The sequence below is a fragment of the Saccostrea echinata genome, unplaced genomic scaffold (assembly GCF_033153115.1).
Source record: "Saccostrea echinata isolate AGI-Se365-2 ecotype Australia unplaced genomic scaffold, CSIRO_AGI_Sech_v1 ptg000064l, whole genome shotgun sequence".
In the NCBI taxonomy this organism is placed as follows: domain Eukaryota; kingdom Metazoa; phylum Mollusca; class Bivalvia; order Ostreida; family Ostreidae; genus Saccostrea; species Saccostrea echinata.
This window is the reverse complement of record NW_026889813.1, coordinates 2692013-2708573: the sequence shown is the minus strand read 5'-3', so window position 1 is coordinate 2708573 and position 16561 is coordinate 2692013. Positions and strand designations below refer to the sequence as shown.

Here is a 16561-nt window from a genome sequence, read left to right as displayed (position 1 = left end):
TTGTTTTTTTTTCAGTGCAATTTTTACTGTAACGGCGAATGTTATTTTTAAATTCCTTATAAAATAATAAAGATCATATATCGATATATAGGCCTATATATTTGCATGTTCAAAATAAAAAAAAAAACAATTTTCACAGAATTATCGATGTAACGGGGGGAAATCGGCCGTGTTTTCAATCGCAGAATTATGCCCCGGGGTACATGTATCAAGTCAACTACTGTCAGTCCTGGCACAGATTTTATTTGCAAGACCATTTTATAGTTTACCAGCACTCACAACATTTAATAAGGTATTGCATCACTTTCACCAAAAGAAAATACTTAACTCAGTAAGCACAACTTTTTTGGCCTTTTTCTACCTTTCTTAGAAACATTCCACGTTTACGGCAATACATTTGGGAATGTGGGCGCACCTATAAAAATTGCACCAATCTGATTCTTCGTTGGATTTCACAAATGTATGTGAGTCAGATTCAATTGTATTTCAGTCAGATTCGACAGTGTCGTCACTCGACGCATCACTATTTCGATCGTAGTATACTTTCAAGCAAGATTTGCGAGATAAATATTGATAAGATAACCCTCTTTTTATCTAATATTTACCTTTCTTTCAGCGGAAAAATAAAACACCACAGACATAATTATAACTTTACTTAAATTTAATTGCCATTTTCATTACAGACTTCGAAGAATTTACTACTCCTGGTTTGGCGTTGGAAATGGAACCAAATGTTTGAGCAGCTTAAAATGTTCTTCCAAATCAACTATATCTTCGTGTTCTTTCCGTCTGATAGAATGCTGTTCTTCAAGTGTAAGGGCGTACTTCTGTGATGAAGGTTTGTACTAAACCTTTCTGATTTCAAGATCAGTTTCAATAAAATTGGGAATCAAATTGCAATGACTTTCCATAATGTGTGACATAAACTTTATGCAGGGATTTAAATTTTAAATGTCAATTTTATGTATATTTGTAAAAATGTATCTTTAGTAATCAAAAGAGGTAAATTCTAGCTAGATTAAGAAGTTACCTAATGAAACTAAAAGATGGAATGATACTAAAAGAGATAATAGTTTATGCCTTTTATGTAAAAACCATATACGAAACGAATTCCATTATATTTTATGCTGTAAAAGATGAAAGAAAAATTGTATATTCCCAAATATTATATGTCAGGACGAAATATTATAAGATTTAACGATTTTTTTTTTATACCAGAAATATAGGTTTATTAAGTAAATTGTGTTCATTTATTAACACTTTAATTAAGAGGATTAAAACGACTACTATCTTTGAAATTTAATCCAGTAAGCACTATTTGTGTATGTATCATTATTATACATGTATATTATGCTCAAACATGCATGTTAATTTTCTATTTGTAATATATAATCATATTGATATCTATGTTGTTTTAACGACAACCAGAGAATTACTAATAAACTGGTCAACTGGCATTTATAAAATAGCTCGGCATAATTATGTTGACATAACTGTTATTGTTATACCGACATATCTATAATTATTATAACACGTTGTCCCTATTTGTGTGAGTGGAACAGTGTATACAATCCACAGAATCCAACGTTCTAAATTTAGAAAAAAAAATTCCAGGAACACAGCTTGCTAATTCCAGTTTAAGGCTGGTAGGGGGTTCTAATATTTCTGGGCGAGTAGAAGTTCAAATTCAAGATGTATGGGGGTCAGCAGAAACAGATGGATGGGATTATCGTGCGTCAAGACTTGTCTGTCGATCTATGGACTTGCCATGGTAAATCAATTGCTTTTCTTATAAAAATAATAAAGAATTTCATTGGTTTACTTTTTAAATGTAATAGCAATTTACTTTGATGTTACGATATTTACGTATACTTTGAAACTTGTACGATGACATAATATAGCTATTGGTCGTTAATATAACAATGGCACCTATCTTCTGTCAATTGTGAGTCAATTCCAAGAATATTGACAAAAATCATACATTTCATATTGGTACTCATGCAGTAATCATAAGGGAACTCCAACAAACTTTCTAATGACCGTACGTGATCTTGCAGTCATGAAATAGATGAGTTACCGATAGAGCACCTGTAGGTCATTACATCTAAATGAATATGCAGCTCCTCACGTATCGTGTAGAAAAAAGGGATTTTTGGGATAGTTGACTGTAAATTTTGAAACAATCCGACCTGATTATTAGTATTTAAGCTTGACGAGATATTCTTAGAGAGACTTACAATGTCAGAATTGTGTAGACGTCGATGAAACTGCTTCTTTTCATATTTTTTAAACTATAAATTGATGGAAAAAGAGGAACAGGGCGTAGTCAAATGTGTGCTTTCAACAATGATAATCACTATAAAGTCGTCTTATTAGTTTTGTAATTTGAAAAAGAAGTGCAACTTTTCCCGTGACAGATCGATTTAGTGGTTCATAGGCGCTCATTATTTAATTTCGGGATCATACAGGCGCTCCTCGTCTTATTTCGTAGATGACGATGATTTCTATATATAGGTCTACCCCTCTATACCTATAAAATTACAAATAAATAGGAGAGCAGCAATGACCGTGAGAAATGGACTTTACAGAGGAACCTTGGGGAAGTCTTGGATGACCAACACGGAGTGTACTGGTTCTGAAAATAATCTTTTCCAATGTTGGTTCAATGTGCAGGGAGAAAAACAAACTTTCTCAAACAATGCTGGAGTTATTTGTGCAGGTAATTTTTACTTTTACGATTGAAAAAAAAATTAACATATCAAAACTTGCTGATTTACAAAAATTAACATCAAAACTTGCTGATTTACAAAAATTAACATCAAAACTTAGCCATGTTGTATTTTATATTATACTCATATTCTATTTGAACACATTGCATTAAGTGTTTGTTAAAAGTGATTGCGTGATTAAAATAACAAAATTTCCTTTCTTAGACTCGATTCCTGTCAGACTCGTTAATGGCGATACTCCAACTTCCGGAAGAGTGGAAGTATACATTGACGGAAAGTGGGGATCTGTAAACGCTTATTCCTATAGAAAAGACAGGACAGCTAGGGCCATTTGTAATATTCTTGGAACTTTGAGGTTTGTATATACCTACTGCGTAAACATGCAATTTCAAATGGATTTCTGTCAACTCAAACATAGCTTTTATACCTAAGCCTTATTCCGAAATAAAAGACTAATTCCCAAACAAGATCCAGTCCCCTCCACTATTTTTAATCATAGTACCAAAGTATTGCTGTTTTCAGCTGATTTTAATTTATGGTATTTATCTATAGTTTTCTATGCAGTTCTTTTGACAGGGTAGATCTAAGGAATGTGATGATTTAGGGTTAATATCTCTTTCCAGTTCATCTACCAAGGCTTTTTACGTGGACTCAGAATTTTACGGAAAGTCAACAAGCATAACATGGCTAACTAAATTACAGTGCACTAGTGTCGTTTACAGATTATGGCAGTGTTCCTTTGAAATAAGTGGCTTTTTTCTAAAGTCAGATAACTTTGGGGTCGTTTGCCAAGGTAATATTGCTTTTAAAAACACACCATGAAAACACTTTTAAAGTTTTATAGAGATGATTTTTTTTATTACTGACACTTTTGTTGTGATAAAAGGAGCAAGAATTTGCAATATTGAAAAATATTATCTTTGGTATGTAAATCAAATACCTTTTTTCTCTCTTATGTATCAATTTCTCAAAAAAATATTTGCGAAAGAAAATGCGGGAGGAAAAAAAAACAAATAAAAAAGTCATCAGGAAATTAAAAACACGTACTGCAAGGTCGTAAAAATGACAATCATGCAATTTTCAAGTTTTGTGTTTTTCGACAAAAGTAAACTAGAGGTTCTGTGAGCACTGAGTTTACAAAATGATACCCCCGCCTCCCATATGTTTGTAATGGCAAAGTCCATGTTTTGTTATGGGAGACCCGAAATAAGTGTCCAATCAACAAGTAAAATGAAAGTGCACGTTGGCATTAAGTAATAAAGATTCTGTGAAAGTCTCATTAAATTTTATTCAGTGGTATAAGAGCAGTTGCGAATAAGAGAAGGGTGCCCCTCAATATTATAAAAAGAATGGCAGTGTTTATTTTTGATACTGGAAACCCGAAATATGTGTTCGATCAAAAAAAGATAGGAGGTGCACAATGGCACTATGTAACAAATCTGTGAAAGTCTTATTAAATTTTATTCAATGGTATAAGAGGAGTTGCGGATAAGAGATGTGTACTCCAGATTGTAACGGACCAACGGACACCCCCATCACTATACACCCACCGCTTTTCAAGCGGGGGTATAATAAAAATGCGTATACCGTGCTTCAAAACTATACTAGTTGACGGGGGCAAATTTTCTCGAATTGCTTAAAATTGATAGGTTCCAGGAAACATTACTGGGCAAATATCTCATTCTAATAGAAACACCCTATTTCAATCCTCATTGATTGACTGATTAATTGATTGAATGTTGTTTTACGTCCCGTTCGAGAAATTTTCACTCATAAAGAGACGTAACCATATACCTTTCATTTTACTTGTTGATTGGACACTTATTTCGGGTCTCCCATAGCAAAACATGGACTTTGCCATTACAAACATATGGGAGGCGGGGGTATCATTTTGTAAACTCAGTGCTCACAGAACCTCTAGTTTACTTTTGTCGAAAAACACAAAACTTGAAAATTGATTGTCATTTTTACGACCTTGCAGTACGTGTTTTTAATTTCCTGATGACCTGTACTCGACACTTAGGGCCATTGAGCAGTGAGGGTTCTTTATCGTGCCAAAGCCTACCGTGACACGGGGGCCTTGTTTTTAAGATCTCATCCGAAGGACCCGCAACTTTCACTCAGTGCCGAGCGCTTGGCAAAGGAACAGTTGCTGCCTGTATTTTTTTATCGACTTTGGTCAGCCGCGGCCGTGATTTAACACACGACATTCCGATTAAGGAGCGAGCGCTCTATCGTGACGGTTCCAATCTTCATTGACGTATAAAATTGTGTTGCATCAACATTAAATGACAAAGCAAAAGATTCTTAGAAAGCATACCAATTCACTATTCATACACGAAATAGCTATTTCTGTATTTTTCCTCGGTTTCTTATTTTTACTGTACGTTATATAAATACTGGGGGGGGGGGGGGGGGAATGACATCATAATGACACTTGTTACTAGGGGAGATCGTAATTTAGATTAAGCAAAGATTAAGCAAGAAACTCATTGAATAAAATGCTCTCATTATCCACATATAAATAAACAAATAAAAGAAAATGCTGTAAAAATTCATCTTGAAGTTTATAATTTCCATTAATGATTTACAGTAAATAAAGGTTTTTCTTCAGAAACTGTAACCAAGTACCAAGTCAGCAATTTTCTGTTCTATGCCGCTACACACTAAAAATTTATGCTATGGTATCATAGTAGTATGTCTTTATCTCATCCAAACCGACATTTCACCCTTTGATACAAAATTACGACATCAGAATTTAGTTGAGTGCACCACTTTAATATAAGCTTATGACATCAGAATTTAGTTAAGTAAACCACTTTAATATAAGCTTATGACATCAGAATTTAGTTTTAAGTACACCACTTTAATATAAGCTTTTGACATCAGAATTTGGTTGAGTACTCTCATCTTTTCTTTTTATACAAGCTTGCGACATCAGAATGATTGATTGTGTGTTGTTTTACGTCCCATTCAAAAACTTTTGTCACCATATACTCGTGAAGGGCTTGAGGGATCTTTATCGTGCCAACGCCTATTATGACACGGGCCCTCGATTTTTAAGATATCCAAAAGAACTGCAACTTTCATTACAAAGAACCGCGCGCTGGCGAAGGAACAGTTGCTCTCTATTAGGTCTGTTGTGGACGGGGCTGAACTTACGAACTTCCGATCATGGGGCGATCGCTCTACCGACTGAGCTACTGTGACGATTAGTCGATTATACCACTTCGATTCAAGCTAGACAATTATAATTAGATTAGAATAATTAAAATACAAGCTTACATCATGAGAATTCATTCGAGTACACCCCTTTGATACAAGTGAAATCTGAAGATAACGAACAATGATTGTCAAATGTTCATTTTAACAATATAAATTTTGAACAAAGCCAACATGGAGCTCTGAAAACAGAGGAGGGATCCGTTGTCATGGAGGAGTAAGCTTACCCTGCCGACCAATTGCACCTGCCGTGTGCTCCTTGTCAATCGCGTTTTCGGAAAAATCCGTAATGCGAAGACTATGAAAATAGTAGCCTAACAAATTGCATAAACGACATTAGGTCAACATTCGTCCCAACGACGGATTGTGTCGACCGTAGAATTCCCAAAATGTTTACTTTAAACGAGAAAGTTGATATCGTTGTATCATCATCTTAATCGTCATTAGCCTGTTTCGTTTTAGAAAATGTTCTCACGTAGAGCAATCAGCATTTAGAGTACAGTCATTTGAAATAAGCTTTTGACATTAGAATTTAGTTGTCTACACCCCTTTGATATAAGATCATGACATCAGAATCTAATCTAGTACATCCCTTTAATACAAGCTTATGGCAGTAGAATGTAGTTGAATACATACCTTTATTACAAGTTAATGGGATCAGAATCAAGTTGAAAACACCTCTTTAATACAAGTCTTTGACATCAGAATTTAGTTGATGGATCGAGTGTCATGGTTCATAAAGTACAACCTTAAGGATATTTGACTGTCTGTCAAACAGCTGGGCATCTTTCATAGTAATTTGATTCGCTGAAATGCAAAATGACGAGGTTTTGCTTGATTTCTTTTTTGACGTAATATGTCTTATTACGACACACAGAGTGCTTGATTGATTGTATGTTGTTTTACGTCCCATTCGAGAATTTTTCACTCATTTAGAGACGTCACCATATACCGGTGAAGGGCTTCAAATTTTGACCTTTACTCGGCACTCAGGGCCATTGAGCAACGAGGGATCTTTATCGTGCCAACGCCTACCGTGACACGGGGCCTCGGTTTTTAAGGTCTCATCCGAAGGACCCGCAACTTTCACTTCAAATTTCCGAGCGCATGGCGAAGGAACAGATGCTACCCGTTTTTTATCAACTTTTTTTAATTATTGAAAAATCAAAGAATTCGATAGGATGTAGGTTTTGGGTCGAAAATCTCATTATGAAATATATACTCTTAATGTACGTTTCAGTTGTTAATTCATGGACAAAGATACAAAGAAAATCCTCGAAAATTGAACCTCCATGAAATAAAATGACTCCACTGTAATCTTATAGACAATGATATCTTGATCTTGTTTTCAGACAGTAACTCGTTTTCGATAAGACTGGTTAATAATCAGACAGCAAATAGCGGCTATGTAGAAGTGTTCCTAGGTGGATTGTGGGGCACTATTTTACACACTCGGCCTTATTCCTCCCATACCTGGGGTAGAGAAGCGGCAACCGTCGCCTGTAGGGAACTTGGTCTACCACAGTAAGTAGAGGCGACGAAATCTTGACGAAATGTGAAGATAACGAACAGTAAACGTTCTCAAAAGTCAAATTAGAAATACAGATTATGAGAGGGGGACAAACTTGGACCTCTGAGAACAGGAATGGTATCAGATGCTATGGAAGAATAAAGTAAATAGAAAATTATCTCCAAAATAATATTACAGAAGAACTGCATTTTCAATCCTATGGGTCTTATTGTAGGACAGGGGGGATGAGGGAAGGAAGAAATTCTCCTTGTAAAGCTATCAATAATATATCAATTTTTTTTCTCCCACGGATGATTACTAGATAGAGGTTAAATTAATGAAATAATTCAATTCTACTTTACTGTAGCTGTTTACGGGGTAACTTTGATGATTTCTTAAAATTCTAATTGCTATCTGCTTTTAAAGCTATCAAACCTTATAATACGAAGGGAAAGTTAAGTATCCTTTGTAATTTTTAAAAAGATCAATGGTATAGTTCTTGTAGTTACAAAACCTTCCACGAGACCAAAAATATTAAAGTTTAGAATACCTGGTACAAGAAACATCCACTGAGAAAGAGAAGAAAGAGGGGGGAAAAGCATTACTGGCGAGAACCTCGTATAATTGCTTACAAAAGTCTTTGAGCTATTTACCTCACACAAGTTGTGCTTTCCAGACATTTGAATTTTAGATTTCAAATACAATCTTTTGATACTGTTTATAATCCTCACCACTTTCATGAATATAAGAGTTAGAGCTTTAAAATATTAATTTTCATCTTTCAGTTCCGCATCTCTTCCTGTGAGGAGTAGCATGTTTGGTTCCATCTATTCTCTGAATTGGATAGATAGGACGTACTGTACGGGTAAAGAGCAATCACTGCTGGACTGTATCGAAATGGGAGGCGTGTCATACTACCATTCTTTTAAAGCTGGGGTAATATGTACAGGTACCTCGCATTAACGTCCAGTACTGGAACACAGAGCCTTATAAGATAATGCTTACTCTGTTACAAATTTTCATAAAAATGTATAATCACAAAATCACTTCTCTTGTGTCATTCTGGAACACTTTGATATTGCAGTAAGTTTCTATATATAAACTTCAACTGTGTTTTTAATTTACTACTGGTACGCAGCTTCCCGAAGCTTTAAATTACGCTCAAAACATAATATTTCATTGCGAGGTCGGTTTGGGTTTTAATTTATAAGTATTGTACTTTAGTACTTCCAATTTATATAGAGGGTTCCCTCGTCTATATATAACCATATTTGTTATGTTACACACAAAAATAATTCTACCTCCAACCACGGGTATAACACATAGCACATTTCAAAAGTATATTTTTCGTAAGCATTTTGAACATGCTGAATTTTAATCAAGGGTAAGTAAGCGATGTATTTTTAAAATATTCGGACATACAAGACTTAAACAACCTTTAACGACCCGTGAATTTTGCAATAGCTATATAGTATGTTACATGCAGTTTCAAATAAAGTGTAAAGTTCATGACACTCTCCCCGTCATAACACCTCAAGTTGGCAGTGACTTGACCCAATTTCCCATTATGACGTCATATTTTGGTAGCTTGAAGGCACAAAGTACACTGTGATATTCTATGGGAAGCATTAATCTATCTGCGTATTGCATTCGGTAAAAACAAACAAACAAATAAGTGAAATAATTTATAATATTTATTATACTTTCATATAAATTAGTTGAATCTGATTCGTCGAGAAACATTTGTTAAAAAACACTATTAACCGCTGAATAATGAAGCCACGCCCTCCAGCATAGCAATAGTCAACATTGCTTGACGAGGGGTGTTATTCCAAAAAATATTGACTGCGCAGAATTTATGCGCGCAAAGTTCACTGTAATATGCATTAGTATAAAACATTCAGTATAATATAATAAATACTGCATGTAGTTGAGTGTAACATTGAAAATTTGACAATGGTGTTCTTGGGGTGAAAAATTTCAATGTTACACTCAACTACATGCAGTATTTATATAATAATAATTTTTTTATCTTTCTTTTTTAGATACAGATAGTGTACATTATCGATTAGCATCAAATACTTCTGCAGGTAGGGTTGAAATTAAAATAGACGGAACGTGGGGAGGAATCAACAAAAAATCTTGGAATGAAAAATCAGCTTCATTATTTTGCAAACATCTACAGAAACCCTCGTAAGAAAATCAAATAATCTGCGTTATATATTCTATTAGATGTAGTTGTATATTGTTTTAAGAGCAATGTCAGAAGCTTCGATCAAAGGAAATTTAAAAGTTGAAAAATGCAGACGCAAAGCAGCTATATTAATATTAAATTTATTAATTTAATATCTAATATTAAATTTATTGTGATTTTAAAAATAATTGACTGTATCAAATGTGGAGTTATAGAAAAGATATTGAACATTTTATTTTACTTGGGGTTGAGAAAATCCTATTTGCATCAATAATATATAGATATTGTTTTCGGGGCTTTTTTCTATTTTTCAAAACAAACAGTCGTGGTACACTCATTCTTTTCATTCTTCTCTCATATATATATATATATATATATATATATATATATATATATATATATATATATATATATATATATATATATATATATACTAGTTAAATGCACTAGAATTTCTTTTGGACATAATGCCTTATATGGTATTTTAGTGCCTGGTTCATTTTGTAAAGTAATTTACCATCACATTTATATTTCCTGAATATTAAGAGCCATTATCTGTAATGACTTGAACTTTTGTATAGGAGCTGTGGCACGCATAGTCTCAGAGTTTCTCCAAACTCTCTATGATAAAAGTCTTTGATACCGTAAACTCAAATCAGGCAAAAATTGGTTGCTACGTGTCATGGTTACCATAGCAACATGTTCTAAAGTTTGAAAAATGGCATTTTTCAACACGTTCAGAGTCCCACAGTTAACGTTTGCAGCAAGGCAAACAAGTGGAAATGACTGTTTCTGAAAATTGAAGGCCTGATGTCTTAAATGCATGATAAACATGTCTGTTAAATCAACCATTACATACGTTACTATAGAAACAAATTATTCAAAAGTTATAATTTTGTTCATTTAATTTTTATAAAGTCATACACTTAAAAATAAAAAGAATTATAGATTGAAATGCAACAAATAATAGACAAAAGATCCTTGTAACATATACCAAGTACAAAATATGTTATGTCTTATGGGTTGGCAATGGTTGCCATGGTTTGAATACCACGAAGAGATTTTAAAACTCTCTTAGTGTTTTAATCTTATCCCATCCTTCTAAAAAGCATATTTCTATATAACTGATGTTCAATTTTTAAAGCCTTTGGTATGACCCTAATTTTCATATTTCAAAAGATTCAAATTCAATTTTTTAAATAGAGCATTGCTATGGAAATTAGCCGAAAAAATATGCATAAAAATCTGAAAAATATTCTGTTTCCTTGGATACGTACCCTTGTATGTAGATTCCTAAAACTTTTATGATTGATATTTACGAACAACTAACCTGACTTTCAATTTTGACTACCACCCAATCTCTAACTGGATGCAAAAAGCTGGCACATAGGGTTTAATATTGATATAAAATTAACAAAATCGAATATTTTGCCTTCTTGGTAATCATAGCAACAGTGTTATATTTTGGAACAAACTTTATCTATATATGATATTCAACTGTAGATCTACCAGATAAATACTATTCAAGGTGAATCAAATAAATGTTTCTTGATTGCAAGGTAAGTAAATTCCTAAGGCAGCAAAAAATATCACTTTCAACAACTGGTACGTTGTTTCCATGGTAACACTGCAAAGTACCAATTAATCCCAATAATTCTTATGTTGTCGGTGTTGCAAGGTCCTAAGAATGTATATGTGCTAGTCATGAATTTTATTGTTTTTCTTCAAGATAGTAGCATTAACCCAATCTTAGCAACAGATTTTGCATGGCTACACTGTGTTACCATGGCAACCATGAAAGTTATCTTTAGAATAATATTGCCAATACCTAATTACTTAAGGTCAAATATTTTTATTGTTTTTTTAGGTTGTTGATTGAGTTTGATCATGCAACACCTCTCATTAGTGAATATTGAGCGTTTTTCAGTATTTTTCAGCATCTAAAATGCATTCCAAATATACCTATGGTTACCACTTAGAGATAAATTCTAAATAGTTTTTTTATAGCATAAGTGGCAACAAAGTGTCCTGTTTTGTGAGAATGGTTTGTTTGTTTTTCTTAGTCTTCATTAAGGCTTAATATTCAAAGTATATCTGAAAAATCTCAATTTTTTCTGGCTGGCAACCAAGACACGAAATTTTATCTGATATATGCTTCTGGTGTCAAGTTGTAATAATAGGCAAAGTTTCATCAAAATCGGTGACCATGCGTGGCAAAGAAGTTTAAGTGGTTACAGAGAATCGCTATTAATTCCCGACATCAGGATAGTTTGCACACATTGTGCATTATACTTATTCAATTTATATGGGAGGCAATTTAATAGACACCGTCATTATGAGTTCACATATATTACCATATATTTTATTTGAATGCTCAGCTCTAGAGCGTTACCAGTTGTAAATGACGTCTATGGGTTCAGCCACTGGGAGTGGTTGACTCGTGTTAGTTGTTACGGAACAGAAAACAATCTCATTGACTGTCCAAACGAGGTAACAGGGCAATATGGAACTGGATCTGCAGGTGTAGTTTGTACTGGTAAGCTTAAAGCAGCTTCAAAATGAAAAAAAAATGATTAATTCAACAATAACTTCTTTTATAACATGAAAACTAAAATTTTTGAACATTTGACAAAAAGTTTTTTGGCACAGTCTTAAGGATTACTGGAATTCGCACGCTTGTTTCCTTAATTTATTTGATCCGCATTTGTGTTCATGTAATCAAAGTTCGACAGAGTTCTTTTTTTTTAATAGATTATACAGATTTTAAAGTTCGCCTTAACAATGGAAGCACCGCAGGAAGAGTGGAGGTTTACATGGACGGTGAATGGGGAGGAATTGACTCTAGCACTTGGACACATTCGAAAGCAAATATAATTTGCAATCAGATTGGATTAAAGGGGTAATGTTGATGAACAGTATCCGCATTTATTTATATTGTAAGTTTTTAGCATAACAATTGTTTGAGATATCTTTAAGATACAAGCCTGTCTAATGTCCTTTTGCAAACTGCTAATTATTTAATGCTGAATAGTAAGTCACTTAATACTACAAAATAGATTTATATGTATGCAGTAAGCATGATGTTCACATCTAATAAACATTAACATTTTGTGTTTTTGTTTTTTGTTGTTTTTTTTTTTTTTGGAAATATTAATGCGTTATTTATTGATTATATATATGCAACATTTGTCTGATGATATGTATACTACATGTATGCTATACTGTAGCAGTACATTTATAGCAGTTAGTGATATGCTTCGTTTCTTTTCAGGAAAAAAGGTTTAGCTGTAAATAACATACTTTATGGCGTGACACCAACCTTAACCTGGATAAAAGTAAAGGATTCCTGTTCCTCAGATGCACAAATCTTAAGCTGCAGCGTTGAAGTCTTGGCAAACAGATTTTTTCCAAGAATAGAAGCTGGAGTTATTTGTGCAGGTCTCTCTCTCTCTCTCTCTCTCTCTCTCTCTCTCTCTCTCTCTAAAACACGAAAATATATCAAAGTTAGCTTTGAATGATTCTTTGTTTTACAGATGTCATTGAAAATGTGTTAGAGATATATAATGGAAGTTGGTACGGAACTTTACGTTTTTTCCTGGAAAATGAATGGGGGACTTTAGATGCAGATGGTTTTGGACAAGAAGAGGCAACTGTAGCGTGTCAGCAACTCGGTTTTTATTCGTAAGGAGAAGAATATTTTTAATTTCAGCAGTAATTGTTATACCAAGATATATTCCTCACCTTAATTACTGGGATATACATTTCGAAGATTAAAGTTAGGGTAAATCAAATTACAACTTATCAACATCTGCGTTCAAATATTAAAAATTTAAAAATTAATAAAATGTAAACAAGATAACCTGTGAATTTTATTTTAAATATTTAGCCACTTATGTGAATTATATAGGCGGAAGGCTTTGCCGGTCCAGTCAGAGATTTTTGGACACCTGGATAACCGAGTCTGGATGAAGGATTTCAAATGCACAGGAAACGAGCGAAATATATTAGAGTGTCCTTTGTCCATAGACGGGTTTTTGGATAATCGAGTGAAAGATGCTGGGCTCATTTGTCAAGGTAAATAGTGTCTACAATTTGCACATTTCATCTTGTTTTAACACAAAACAACTACTTTTTAAACATTTGGAAATCATTTTTTTACTTATACAGTGAATGCATGTAGAATAAATTTTGCAATGGAATACATTTGTATTAAGTAATAAGTTCATCATTTTTTAAAAACAACGGTTGAAATTCATAAAGATATAAATTCAAATTAAAAAAAAAGAAGATTCTTTTCCAATAAATCAAGTGATATTTTACTTACTGAATTCTAGCACTTTAGATCTAACCAAACAAAATTGATAGAAATTATGGTGAGTATTATGGACATTAAATAAAACACATGTATAATTACAGACAGGGCCAGTTTTATGGTAAAACTTGCTGGGAATAGTACTACTCAGGGTGTTGTCGAAGTCTTCTTGGCGGACAGATGGGGAACAATAGATCCAGCTGACTGGGATTACAATGCAGCAAAATCGGTGTGCAGACATTTACAAAAACCAAGGTAATGAAGCACAAATTTGTCCATATTTGATTTTACATAAAATTGTAATTCTACAGGTTTAATAAATTTAAAAAAAAAAAAAAAAGCTGTGGTCACACCTGTGATCACCTTCTCCCCAAAAAAAACAACTTTTTTAAACATAGACATTTAAAATTTACATGATTTTCACATCAGAACTCTATATAAGTGAAAAATTCTCGAATAGGACGTTAAGCAATCAATTATTTTCACAATCTAACATCTAACCGACGAAGCAATTATTTAGGTATACGATGTCTACAAAAATATTTTCTTATAAATCATAATAATTGTCCATCATAGCTATAATTTAATTTTAAGAGCAAATTATGATCATATTATAATAATTGTAACTGTGTTTCCTGTCTAAACCTTGCGAGTCAGCTTGAATACACAAAAAAAAATCCTGTATTTTTTTTCTGATTTAACAGAAAATGGCATGAAAGATGAGATACAATGTTACCTAACATTCTGACGAAACATACATTTAAAAGATTAGTAGAATTAATTGTGATATATTATAGATTCGTTTATGTCAATGTTGAAGTAATTTCAAAACAATGCTAGAATAATGTTTAGCACAGTCAGTCAAATAAAGCTGTTGTCAAGTTATCTAAATCAATCAGATTTATTACCGCATATTTTGAAAAGTTTACCAATATTCTGCTAAGTCTTTACTGGATTTTCTTTCTTGTGTATCATTGTCTTTTCAGTCGATTTGGGTTTGCTGTCAAATCGGGTATATTTTACCAAGGAAGTTCCCACCAGTGGCTTTCTAGAGCCATTTGTGATGGGAACGAACCCACTTTGTTTGACTGCAAACTGTTTGTATCGGGAATAACGTACACTTACCAGGCGGCTGCTGTTATTTGCTCCGGTATTTTCTTGTTTGAATTTCGACTCCTCTGTTCAATGACAAGAAACAATTATAAAAATTTACTATGGAATCATTATTGTTCGTGGGGGATCAATGTTCTTGGATTTCGTGGGCAACCCTTACCCTCGAATTTTCATCCCCACAAACATGCGTACATACATTGAACACATTAATTTACGTATCTTAATATAGAGCATGCAAGTTACCCACGAAATTATGGCCCTACAAACTAGTAAAATTTTAGTTACCCCGAAACATTGACCCCCTCAAACAATGATGATTTGACAGTATTTTTCGACCATTTTTTTTTCTTTAAGTGATTAACAATAAAATATTCATTGTTTTTTTTTTTAAGAAATGAAAACTGTATGTATTTGTCGAACGTAAATTTGGAATGCTAATGCTTAGAAAGAGGAAGGGATGATTTGCATGAGGGAAATATTTGGTCACATTTGCATTTTTCACTGTTAAAAAGAGCAAAAACAATTAATTGGTTTACAGGTTCTCCAGAGGTAAGCCTTGTTGGAGGGAATAGTACAAAGACTGGTTTGATAGAACTAACAATAGAGGGAGAAAGAGGTTACATACCTCCAGTGGGACCAAACGAAGCAAGGGTTATTTGTCGACAACTTGGACTTACAACGTAAGGCGAATGTTGAATAACGTATCTGGCTAATATAACTTATTTTCCCTTATCTTTGAATGTTTGAATTGCTGTTAAAATACACAGATCTTTGTTAAATCCAACAATGTTGTACTGAGTTTATATCGCTGATTTCTGTTCTTTCATGGTATGAATCAATTCATTTATTTTATGTCATAAAAAATGTTCATTAGATACGAAATACACGATAATCTTAAAATATATGATAATGATCATGGTATGAATTGACAGAGAAATGAATTCAGACGACGACATTAGTAAGGAATTTTCTCTTTTTCAGAAATATAGCTTACTATGAGGGATCTAAAGCATTTCCTTCCATGCATGCTCGTCGCTGGGCATCATCAATTTCCTGTATTGGTACAGAAGAAAGTATTTTTGATTGTTCTTTGATTATTGATGGAACATTCAAAACAGAACAATATGCTTACCTTTCCTGTGAAGGCAAGAACTATTCATATTATTAATGAAATTGTTACTTGAATATAGGACTATTTGAAATGTTCCACTTGGGGATCTCATAGGAAAATTAGTATCTTCAGCAATTGGTAAATTAAAATTTGTAGGAAAAAATGTTTGGAAATTCAAAACAAAATTAAGTGTTGCACATCACTTTTACAAAAGAAACAATGGAACTGAATTAAAAATATGTTGTTACCCATTATCTGAAGTTGGGACACGCCTCAAAGGACGAACGCATGTCAAGGCCACAATTTTGGACCTTCGATTGAAATTAATTTAAACCTTAGTAGGCAATTGCTCATGACCTAAATTGACATG

General features: G+C 33.3%; 1 protein-coding gene across 1 annotated transcript; it reads left to right on the top strand.

Moving 5' to 3' along the window:
• The first annotated feature begins 2957 nt into the window (after positions 1-2957).
• On the top strand, positions 2958-15350 carry LOC133175676 (scavenger receptor cysteine-rich type 1 protein M130-like). The gene is made up of 13 exons (XM_061310784.1): positions 2958-3016; positions 3353-3522; positions 7304-7475; positions 8247-8410; positions 9507-9654; positions 12034-12191; positions 12407-12554; positions 12927-13093; positions 13189-13336; positions 13563-13729; positions 14072-14222; positions 14954-15117; positions 15310-15350. The coding sequence occupies exons 1-13, from the start codon at positions 2958-2960 to the stop codon at positions 15348-15350; spliced, it is 1857 nt and encodes a 618-aa protein (XP_061166768.1).
• The last annotated feature ends 1211 nt before the right edge of the window (positions 15351-16561 follow it).

Bases quoted from the DNA above. Each gene is read 5' to 3' on its own strand.
- LOC133175676 (XM_061310784.1), top strand. From the start codon at position 2,958: ATGGCGATACTCCAACTTCCGGAAGAGTGGAAGTATACATTGACGGAA. The intron at 8,411-9,506 runs GTACCTCGCATT...TTTCTTTTTTAG, and splicing joins AGCTGGGGTAATATGTACAG to ATACAGATAGTGTACATTAT. The intron at 15,118-15,309 runs GTATTTTCTTGT...ATCTTAATATAG, and splicing joins GGCTGCTGTTATTTGCTCCG to AGCATGCAAGTTACCCACGA.